The 12,212-nt window shown below is 41.3% G+C and overlaps 1 protein-coding gene across 5 annotated transcripts in view; it reads right to left on the bottom strand.

Moving 5' to 3' along the window:
• Positions 1–12,212, bottom strand: part of SH3KBP1 (SH3 domain containing kinase binding protein 1) — a 218,007-nt gene that overhangs the window by 138,969 nt on the left and 66,826 nt on the right. For 4 of the 5 annotated variants that reach the window (XM_072028785.1, XM_072028793.1, XM_038172908.2 and 1 more), the window contains one exon: positions 2,621–2,744. In XM_072028785.1, coding sequence (XP_071884886.1) covers positions 2,621–2,744 — 124 coding nt within the window. Of the gene's footprint in view, positions 1–2,620; positions 2,745–6,351; positions 6,371–12,212 lie in introns of those variants that run through there. The other variant, XM_072028799.1, reaches the window with a different exon arrangement.

Below are 12,212 nucleotides of genomic sequence, written 5' to 3'. Positions count from 1 at the left end.
ACTGAATTTATTATAGGAATCCCTAATTCCAACATAGTGCTTAGAAATAATTAACTTGAAACAAGATACAAAGTTGGATTCATAACAACTTTTTTATTCTGAAATTCATTCTCTTCTTCTTACCCACTTTGATGTTTCTTACAAATAATTTATCTATTTTCCTTGAATACCACTGCTGGACACTTGTCAGTATTCCTCAAGGAAAAACTCTCTACAAGCCAACAGCCCAAGAGGCCAAGATTCTTCTGCTCAAAATGTCACTGCCTGCTAAAGTGCTGCCACTTATTTGAGGCCAGCCAAGTTAAGCAGCAAAACTACGCAAAGTAACAAAAAAAGCACTTCCCATCATCTTGGTAGTAGAAACATCAAAACTTCATGCCTACATCACTAGATCTGCTCTGAGGTTCCAAACAGCAAAATTACATTGCCCAAGCAAATAAATCAGATTGACTATTTTCACTGCCGAATAGTGGCTACAGATCTTTAGATACATCCCTCTCCTCTTCCCTTCTTAACAAGAACAAGGAAAAATAGTACTCTCTTTCAGGTCAGGTCACATTCTGTGATCAGTAAACAGATTGAGATAGGGTTCTTTAAAAATCGCAGCACAAGGACACTTGAAGAAAAGAATCCCTGTGGCATTTAAGATTCCCTCTTCAGCTAAATATTGCAACTCCTTCTACATGGAGGGAGTTATTTGCCACACAGCTCTTAGAAGACTCTTTATTACTGAATGCAACAGTAGCTACTTGCTTAGCTGCCCTCACCTGAACAAAGAGACTTTGGCACCACGCTCAAACTGACCATGGAAAACTGCGAGAAACCTCTCTTGGCCTCGTTATGCTCTGTGCATCCTTAGCTCTGTACATCCATAGCTGTAATGCTAGAGGAGAGTATGGCACACTGCAACTGCTTGCTCTGTAGCAATGGAAATAGCCACGGAGAAGCAGACAAAATAAATTTACCAACCCTGACACTATGTAGAGGTAGCCATGAAAAGCACAATCCCCATTAATGAAATTCAAAACAGTAACATCCTAATATGAGATCTCGTGATTTCCACACCAAACCCCTTCCTCAAGGTACAGATCTTGATACCAGTCTTTGCTGATTCTCCTTTCAATAAATATGAAGTTCGTCTCCTCCAGCTACAAGGACAAAAAGAGAACTTTATTTATCTTCTGGATCTTTCACAGTTTCTGAGTTAGAGGGAAGAAAGAGGAGGAGAAAGCCTCAGCTCTTTGTATTGTATTTGGAGTGTTATCCCCTTGTGACTGAACCGAATCTCTGCATCTGCCACAGCTATTAGCCTTCTCCAAATAGCAGCTGAAGCAATATGGAACAGACTTAGTCCCCAGATAATTTCACAACTACTCATATGGTTCTGTATAGCAGCCATGAAAAAAAAAAAAAAAAAAATATTGGTAATTTAATTCTGCTGTTGCTTGAAAAACCTATGACCCAAAGCAGAAATGTTGGACGTGTCTCCAGATTCAAGGATGACACTACAAACACAAAAGACAAGGCTTTCTGAGATTTATTTCCTTTTTTTTTTAATTTTTATTTTTTAAGAGGACATTACTCCTTGCAAAAGAGGTGGAGTTTACTCCCCCTCACATTTTAAAGGAAGTCATACATTTTACAGAAATTATTAAATCTTCCTTAGTTGCAGTTGCAAACCATAGGTCTAAGACCTCAAGCCAAACTGCCATCCCAAATACAATACTCAATCATAATACACAAGGAAAAATTTCCATGTGCATAGCCCTAACAGTCCAGAAGACACGCTGAAATGGAAATTACATTACAGCAGTGATTAATGACAGCAGATTATTCTGTATAAGACAGCAAGTAAGAAACTGTCTGGTGCATTCTCTGGGAAAAATAAAGGCCATCTACTGCCCACAGACAGTCCTTCTCCCACAAACAAACTGCAGCATAAACATAACCTAAAGAAAAATCCAGCTATTGCTAACCTTTTGTTTTGTTCTGACATTCCTGAGAGTGGGATTGGAAGCTAGGGAAAGAGAAGATCTGGAGCCTTTCCTTTAAGCAACTCAAAACCTTACATAGGCATATGCTCAGAGAGATTCCTTACATAGGGATCACCTTGGGAGTCAAGCCAGACATAGCGAGCACACATTGCAATCTGAAATGGAAGACAGTGATAGGCACTTCCCAGGAAAATAATGCATTAAGCTTTACATTTTCCACTTTTTTTTTTTTTTTAAATTTTTCTCCATCAGTAACCAGCTTCTATCCCAGATACAATGTGAATACATGAACATGGACTGACATCACCGTGAAAAAAGCTCCATATATGCAAGCTGTCAGTTCATTACTTTTAGTAATCTGGTCATACAGCTTTCCTTAATTAAACATATCTAGGAAGGATTTCTGTAAGAAGAAAGGGATGTCTGTGCAAATTAATGTGGAAATACCAGGCATGATATATGCATCTGTATGTCAGTCTAAGAGAAGAATGAGAAATTTTTAATATTCTTGCCATGCCTTTAGAGTTAAATAAACTATAGCTTTAGTTCTAGAAACAAGGAAGGTTTATATTTCGTTCTTTTAAAGGTCTGAATGTAAGCTGCATTTAAGCTTCCATATACTTTACCTTTTTTGTTGGTTCTAATAATTGTCTCAGACAACAGTAAAGGGCTTCCATTGGAAACTTCATTTATAGGCTTCTCTGGTGGTTTGTTGGCAATATTTTCTTTCTTCATATCCTTCTTTATTTCCTGCATTAGAAAAGGCAAGTGGAGAGGAAGAAGAAAAAGAAGAAACAATAGAAAAAAAAAAAGTGTTACAGAATATTCTAAATCTCAAGGTTCCATGATTTCTTAAAACTTCTATATATAACCCCCTGATTATTCTAGTGCTACCCCAAACTTGTATACAAGGTGAAATGCCACAAAATGAAAGCCATTTTCAGTGACTCTTCCAACCAATACTTTTTTTTTTTCTTTTTAACAGGGGTTAATCTCTTATTTCTGCATGAGAATTGTAGGACAGCTTTGCAAACCTCTTTGGTAAAGATTACCAAAGCTAACTACTGAAAAGAAAATCGGGTTATCCATCCGTTAGCTGTACATTTGACACACAGGGCAGCACCTGCCTGGTTCAGTGTTCTTGCTGCTAAGTCTGCCTCCCCTCTGTCAAGAAGCTCACAGAAACAACCACCATAGCAGGAAGAAAAATATTAAATAGGAAAACATGACAAATGTTACCATAATTGGCAGAAACGTATAGAGCTGCTGTCAGAGCCGTTGCTAACACTAACACATTTTGCAACTGAATACCTTTTAAGGTGATCACCTCCTTCAGCAGCACACAGAGAAAATACATGGTGGGGTGAAGTTTCATGAAAGTGAACCAACAGGCAGGGAACTGACGCACTGAAGAGGCAAAGCCATTTGCCTATAACCATCTAACAAGGATTAAGGGGAAAAAAAAGGTAAAATTTGGCTCCAAGCTTTGCCCTAGGTCTGAACCACCTGGGCAGGGAGGGACCTCCAGACACACCTGGCTCTGTCTTCTGGATAACCTGCATTATGTATTGAGAGGTCCCCCTAAAGCCACTTCTTCTCCAGGCTGAACAAGCCCATCTCCCTCAGCATCTCCCCACACACAGGCCATGCACTCCAGCTCCCACAGCCGCAGAACCTGCTCCAGTTTGTCAATACCTTTCTGGTACCGACAGACTCAAAAATGGCTGCTGGATTTTGGATGTAGACTAACAAGTGCCAAGTAAAGACAAGGTTGTGCGCCTGTTATGCAGCTCAGGACGCTGTTTTTGATGTGTTTTATGACTGCCTCCAAGCATGTCTGCTGGGCCCTCCCCGGTTGGTGTCACCTGCGATCCTGATGAGATCCTCTACACTGAGCAGGCACTGGGGACAGGTGCGGGCTTTGGAAGACTCTTCCCCCAGTAAAAAAGAAGCTTCTACCTCGAGAGATCACTCAGCTCTCACACATTTGCTGCCCTCTTCTACATCACAGTGCAGGAACATTTAGTAGAAAACTAAATCACTTTCTGAACAGTGGTCTAGACTAACAGATACGTTATTCCAAGAGGGTTTTTCTGCAACCTTAAAAATTAAAATGTAATATAAGTCAACCCCAATCTTGTCATATTGAAGCATTAAATCTATTTTGCAGCAAGGTGACAAAGTCACACTGTATTAAAACATAATCTACAGTTTAAATAGAATTTGAGAGTCCAAAAGCACTCTTTCTTGTGAACAGGACCACAAGAACATAGCCTACAGAAGACCCCATGTTGCCAGAATTTGTTTCCTGTGTGTCATTAGTGTGATATTAGTGTGATATTTTCCGTTCTCTGTCCGCATGATGTTAAAGCCTCAACTCACAGATTTTGAAATAACAGTATGATCTTTTTTTATTTTGGAAATCCTATCTGCCACTTCAAAAGTGACTGAGAAAACTGCTGTAAGAGAAGGCAGTGCTGCGTGCTGAAATCTGCGGATGAATGACCCCAGTGCCTTCATTGCTGCTGACAGGTTTTGAGGAAGCAATATTTTGCTCCTGAAAAAAAATACTAAACAGGAATACAACAAGACAACTCCCAAACACTGGTATTTGGTGGGAAGGCCTACACTTCCTTTCTCATCTGGTATTTATGGAAAAAAGATAAGATGCAGAGTGTACACTAAGTCAAAACTCATACAGAAGACACAGCAATCTTGCAGCCACCCAAATCCTCTAAGGATTACATCTTTTTCTACCTTTCTGGTACTAGTTTAAGCTAGCTTTCATCAGTGTTTCCTTTGGTGCTCATGAGAAGGGTTTTTATTTTTCATAGCTAGTGCCCACAATAACATTACATGTGATCAACCCCAGCAGCATGAAATTACAGATCCAGGAGGGAATGTAAAGGACAAGTGGAAAATTCTCTAAATAATGAAACAGAAATCAAGCAAAAAACAGGGAAGCTTTACTAAGCTAAAACCTTACCAGAAACACACTCATATTTAGAAATACGGAAAGCCTTTATCTAAGGAGCCCTTATCTAAACCCTTATCAAAGAAGCTCAGCCCACATGCTGCAACACAAAATTTATGCCAGCTTTAAGCCACTTGTCCACTTTTTCAGTTCTTGGGTTTAGTCTACGGCACAAGACCTAAAAACACTCAAACAAAGCCAAATAAAGTCCACACACCTTAAGCAGCCGTGCTGCTGTAACCCACAGCAAACATTACTGCCAGCATTGCATCCTCCCCTTAACCCTGTCTCTGCTATGTTCTTTCTGCCTCAGTGCTATCTTCTCATCTACACTGCTCATCCTTGAAGAACTTAGGATTTGGGGACTTTTTTTTTCAGCTGAGGCCCAAACAGAGCCAGGACACTGGCCCTGCCCATGACGGTCCATCCCATTTCTTTGTTCGTGTGCCTCCTTGTCCACATGGCTCAGCCCTCTCCCACGCAGTGCCTGGGCACGGCTCAGCAAACAAGACAGCAAATAAGCGGCAAATAAGCAAATCAGGCAGCCCCACGCATGAGGTGAGACTGCAGGGAAGGGCAGGACAGAGGATTTTGCCATACAAGCTGAGCTATGCCTCTTATCCTCAGGACAAAGAAAAAGGCCCTAGTGCTGTTACATTCAGAAGTTATCACAGCCATTGATACCTATCCCCACTCTTACTTGCCGTAAAAAAAGCTGTAAAAACGAGGTTATTACCCTAAAATGTTATAAAGTCTTAACAAAACCTGTATTTCTGCTTGACAAATGGAGCAAAAAGAAACATGATTACTTTGCATATTTGATAAATGATGCAAGTATAAAAGCCCCAAAAGCTTGATGTTCCATCAGTAATAATTGTAATAATTATTGAGGTCTCTTTACGTTAGCCACTCATTGTAGATTAAAATGCGTGGAACAGAAGTCTACCATGGAGGAAAGCATGGACAAATGAGCTTCCAAAAACACAAGCATCAAAGGTGGCTTATGGGAACTTTCCCCAGTATATGACATTTCTGATTCTGGTTTCACATTAGAGTTTGCACATATTACGTATTTTAAAGAAGAAATCCCATGTGCAAGAAGAAGTAGAAACCAATCTTCCACCTAGGACAGGTGGGAGTTAGGAACCTCCCTGTCTGCCATGGGTGGTTCAGGAACAGCCGAATTTACAATGCCAACACAAGATGTACAGAAACTGATAACCCAGTTGTGAGTTCAGGGATTGCTGTTTCTTGAAAGAGCTTGTGTATGCAAAGAGAGAAGCAGGATAGGAAAGAAACTTTACTATGTTGTATACTGCACTAACATACTGGAAAAAAATCAACCTAGACTTAGCTGCCTGCCAGCAAGGAACTTCAGTGTACCTCAATACCTCACAGGCACAGACCGGGACCAGAGTGGCTGGGAAACAGCTTCTCTTCCCCTTTTCTTCTCTTCCTCTTCTCTTCGTCTCCTCTTCTCAGCTCTAGTCCTAGCTCTGTTCTGTTCTGACTAGGATTCTTGGGCTGGTTTCTGGTGGTGTTTTGACTACAGCAAACAGAGTCACACCCTGATTAGCTACAACCGCCACTCGCTATGGGCCAGTCTGTTCTTGAGTAGGGCAAGGGAGACCGGACAGATCTTGCAGGACATCCACAGCATCTCCTCCAAGCCACAGAGCATGAGCACCCTCGCTAGGAATCCCTGTGGTGACACCAGTTGGACCAGACTCAGAGACAGAGACAGCCCCGTCCAGAACTAAGTTCACAAGGCAAATGTCCACGCAGAGCCCCACACAGAGGACAGAGCCTCAGGAGGAGGGGGCTTAGAGGGATCCTGAGTGCTCTTCACCCCACTGCAAACATCTCACCCACTTCTCAGCTACTGAGATGTTTCTGCAAGGTAAGCAGCTCACACACAGCCTGCCTGTAAACAGGGCTAACGGCTTCAAAAGTATCTCTAAACTCATCTTTGGTACCTTTTTATACTTGATTTTGGGGCAGTGCCCGGTATAACCTTCATAGGACAAAATGCTACGTTTTTTCCTAGCCCGTGCAAAGATAATTGTAGGTTATTAGCAGATCGTCTTCAAGGGACTATGCCTTGGGAACCCCTGAAGTCAGTGACCTCACATTTCAACCACTAAATCTAAACCAGATCCTCCGATGCCACAAACTTTAACTCAGTCTCCTCCTCCTGTGTGTGTGGGTTTCAGAATGATTCCAAGATGATAAGCAGTTCTTTCGGGGAGGAGGGCGTCCTTGACCTGAGAAGCTCTGAAAATAAAGTCACCGTGAACTTTAAAAATAAACATTAAACCGGACTTGATGAACTTTCAAAGTTCACTGACAAAATTTCAAGGATATTCATTGATGACAGTTGATTCTTTGATAGTTCATTGATGAAATTTCAAAGTTATTCTAAGAATAGAAACATATTCTGGAGCACTCTGAAGGCCCTCACACTTTGTACACCCTTTTAATATCTCGAAATTGTCATTACTTCAACCATACTGCATAGATGCCAATGGCCAAAAAGTGAAAAGATGCAAACTCTATTTATTTATTTTTTAAGCAAACCGGTGTTGGATCTTCCCTAGTCCTATCCCACATCATTGTAAGGCATGGAAATCCTTTAACTATTTTTTTTCTCAGTAAGCTTGCAAGCTTTAGGATGCTACATTACATCAACTATTAAACAACAAATTATATAGTGTGATAGGAGTTGGACTCGATGATCCTTATGGGTCCCTTCCAACTCAGGATATTCTATGATTCTACAAAACAGAAGCACAGAATCACAGAATAGAGACCTAGAGGTTGGAAGAGACCTCAAGATCATCGAGTCCAACCTCTGACCTAACGCTAACAGTCCCCACTAAACCATATCCCTAAGCTCTACATCTAAACGTCTTTTAAAGACCTCCAGGGATGGTGACTCCACCACTTCCCTGGGCAGCCCATTCCAATGCCTCACAACCCTCTCAGTAAAGAAGTTCTTCCTAATATCCAACCTAAAATACCCCTGGTGTAACTTTAGCCCGTTCCCCCTCACCTCCACCATATAGCAAAATACGACATATTGAAAGGTAGCTGTATTCTGTTTAATGGCTATTTCAACCTAGAAAAGCTAGTCACTAAGAACTTTCATCTTTTTCTAAGTCTTTTCAAAAACTGTTGACATGACAGTCTTCATGCCTTGTCAAGCTGGGGAGAGAAAAAAAAAAAAAAAAGGTCTAAGGGTTTACAAAGAGAAAAGTCCTTGACCCATTTGCCATTTTTAGACTTGTTTGTAAGATTTAGCTTTGGGTTCAGGATTTCATCATTCGTTACCTCTCAAGGAAAAAATCTAATTTACTGGTGTGCCTGCATGGTGACGTTCCTGCTCATCTATCAAAAAGTTTCCCCTAGTTTATAGAAAATGCTTGAATTGGGTCAGCCACAAAAGTTACAGTTAATATTTGCTACCCAGTACTTCTGCCATTTTCACTACATGAAAGTTTCAAGTTTTTGTTACTCTAACACTCCTGACCTTTACAGGAAACTCAACTGAAAACATTTGAGGAAATTACTGCAGCCCTTTCCATGACTACCAGTGCAGAAAAATGCTGTTCTGTTCTGAAGCAGATAGGAAATGTTTCATCCAGCCATTCAGTCCTCATAGCTTTTGGGAGCCATGAAAAATTACGAGAAAATCACCACCTGGATACAAGGTGATTTACCTATGGCTTCCATGTGCAAAGGAGAAAAAAATTAAAAAGTTTTTGCATCCTGGAAACGAGAAGTTTAATCAAAATCATTCAGGATTTGTTGAAAACAAAACACACTCACTGAAAGAGTTAAAAGCTGAGAAATAATGAGGCTTTCACAATTCAAAAATTTACAGCCTGTACATTGCTTGAAGCCAAATATGGGAGCAGGATTAAGAACCCAGAATCATGTGCAGCCCAGGGGAAAACCACGCAACACATTCAAATTATCAAACGATGACAATGGAAATGTCAGGAGTGCTTTGACCCCTTGGAGATACAGTGTGCAGTGCCAGATTTTTAGCATGCTATTCCTTTAATCTCTTCTCTCAGAAACCATACTTTACACTTCAAGAGACAACTGCCACCGTGATTTCCTGCAAACAATGTCTGCAGCTTCAAACAGTATATGAATTCAATTACCCATGCATACTGAAACCTCAGAACAGAATTCTGTTGCAATGTTCAGTCCTCCTGAGTCATTTCCTTTTGATATTTTCACTAAAACTAGTTAAAAAAACTAGTAATTACTGAATAATTATAAATGTGCCTAGATAGTAATGCAACTCCGTTATTTTACAAGACTTGTAGTTCTACAATGAAATAAGCAGCGTAGCTGGTACGAGCCTTCTCAGCAACTGAACTAACATCAGTGTGAAAACTATTTTCAGTCAGAAACATGGTGGCGGCACCAAAATCCAGTATGTCTTTGTAGGACTAGCCTTAAACTTTATACATAGCAAAATGACAAGGTCAGTTTTTTTATTATCAGAGACAATAGATTTAATTTTCCCGGCTTCTGTATCACTTGAGATTCATAGGTCCTTCCTTCTCCTTTCTAGGGCAATTACCAACTCCAAGACATCCAGACAGAGCGTGGGACTGTGAAACACCCAGATGCAGCCTGGGATCCCTCCATCAGCTGGTCGTGATAGGAGACACTAACCACCAGCTATGTCAGCAAGCAGAGAGGGAAGGACAGCCTGCAGAGCACGCTTCCTCAGCAGCGGCCCCGAGCTTCCACTAGCTGCACAGATGTGGCATTGCTATTGCACATATCACCTGAGCTTATGACCAAAGCGATGCTCTTGTATAATAAACAATGTCTCACTACAGCAGGATTCCACATCCTCTCTCCTCTTTCGCTGTCAGCTTTCCCCCAGTTTATAGGAAACACTCTCCCAGCTGCCTGAGAGGCATGTGACAACCTTTGAAAAAAAAAAATAGGGTTACAGTTCCTGGGCCTCCCGGTTTGCGCTAGTACCGCCTAGTTCTGGGGTTATTTCTAAACCACAGCCTCCTAAGCCTCTCTCAATGAGTTCTTTGGTTTCTGTATCTAGCCTTCAAAATCAAGTCTATTTCTGAGACTCACATGACTTCTATCTGATTTAAGGCTTGATAGAGTAAAGTGGTGTTTGTTTGCTGAGTTTTACATGCCGAGCAGCCTCTCCACTCCAGCAGTAGCAGTATGTAGAATGAAGCACGTGAAGCATGAAGGCTCTGAAGTGCCTTACCCTCCTTTTTATCTTGTTGTGTGACAGAAAAAAATATCCAGCCTTTTAGTTTGCTCTCTTCTGGTGCAAACACACTCCTGAAGCCAAGCTGCTTGCGTGGCTGCTCAGGTGGGCCCGCGGTGCCCGCTGGGTTTCTCAGCTGGAAGGATGGCCCTGTTGAGGGCTTCCCAAAGCTTCCCATTGCTACGCTGCTCAATTATTTATCATACGCATCTCAAATCTGGTCTGCGTAATCATAAATTCATTGTGATTCATTACAGAGCCATAAGCAAAAGCTTCAACAGTCCATCTGTCACGTGCATCGTTTCTGCAGCAATAAATTATTACTTTTAACACTAACTTTATTTATAAACTTAATGTAGAGGCAGTACCTCAAACATTTGGGACAATATTTTGGGTTACACGAAGACATCCGTGTAAAAAATTAGTCATTTGGGGTTAGTGCAAACAAGTGCCAGCAAACAAATCAACTAGGGAACATCAACACAACAGATTTAACCCTTACACCCAGCGCACCCTGCGCTAACTGCACGCCTACTGCACCACAGAAGGCACGTTCCTCCTCTTCTGAAACGGCTTTCTTACATCTTCTGTACATCCTTCTGATAATAAAAGGTCTTCTGGATAGGATACGCTCTCTTATACACGCAGGAAGCCTCGTGCTTGTAGAAAGCTGCGTTTTATTATTTTATCATAAAACAAACAAAACGCTCAGACTTGTTAAGCCTTATGCAATCCTTCGGCTCTGTTTTTATATGAACAGGAGGTCTTTTCCTGTGTTCACTCATGTCAGGAAAATCTCCTTGTTCCGTGCTATTAGCCTCAGTCTTCATTCTTCATTTCACAAGAAACAGCTCATATGCTCATATACCACTTTTTTTTTTCCAGAAGTTACCAAAATAAATAAATAAATAAATAAATAAATAAGATTATGAAAAACAGCAAGGAATAAAGTGGGAATGCACGTTTTTTAAAAAATGCGTATCAAATACACAACACCAATTGTCTCACGGAAAGTCAGGAGTGAAAAAGACTCCACTCTGCTCACTGCTGTTTGCGTTGTGTAGAAGCACCTGGCTACAGCAGTAATTAGCTGCACTACCACCAGGACACGCAATTCATTACATCTTAATGCACTTAGCAGACCAAGGCTGAAAATGATAATTAGAACAATAAAAAAAAAAGTAAATAGTAAAAGGATGCTATGCTGGGTGTTGGATGCTCCAAGCCACTCTTCTCTATCACACGGTCTAATGGTACCTCTGGATCCTACACCATGGTGACAGGAAAACCAACAGTGCCCATCTCTGAGATGCTACAATCCAGGTGAAAGAAAAAGTACAGCTGGTTAAGAGAACCAGCAGATGGCAGGAAGTGTAGAGAAGCAGAACTGATCTGCACGGGCCAGGTGCATAAATGCTTAGCAGCATTTTGTAAGCACTGTGAAAAAATACCCTTAATGAAGACTTTGTAAGAGAGCAAGTAAGTTTGTGGTTCTTTACGTGCAGGTCCCCCAGGCAGGTGGGAAGTACAAAAGCAGAAGGTTGTTGTAAATTTATTAATGAGGTGAGGAAAACAGAAACTGCCACCACGCAAGGGGCACCGAATCCAGCCACGCGCGTGTGAGGCACTGGGGAGATGGTGATCAAAAGGCTCTAAAAATTAAAGTAGACAAATTGCAGAGCTTACATGGGGTTTGCATTTCTGAGACCTCGCAGAGAATCACTAGGCACAGAAAAAACTGTATGGCTGCATCAGGCTTTGTAACCTGCAGGTGAACTGGAAGTGCCCTCCTTGTTTTGTGCTATTAAGCTATCTGCTAGCACCTACCAGTGAACTCTGCAGCACACGCTCCTCCCCAGCTTTTAATCCAGAGCAGATAATTTGTTCTGCTTTACATACTTAGCAATCAATGAGAGCAGTGGGGTTCGGAGCACAAAGCACTGCTGCAGCAATAATTGCCACGGGGAAGATGCTTGGCAAC

This window comes from Anas platyrhynchos, chromosome 1 (assembly GCF_047663525.1).
Source record: "Anas platyrhynchos isolate ZD024472 breed Pekin duck chromosome 1, IASCAAS_PekinDuck_T2T, whole genome shotgun sequence".
Taxonomy (NCBI): Eukaryota; Metazoa; Chordata; class Aves; order Anseriformes; family Anatidae; genus Anas; species Anas platyrhynchos.
The sequence above is the reverse complement of the archived record's forward strand: the minus strand, read 5'-3'. Positions and strand labels throughout refer to the sequence as shown.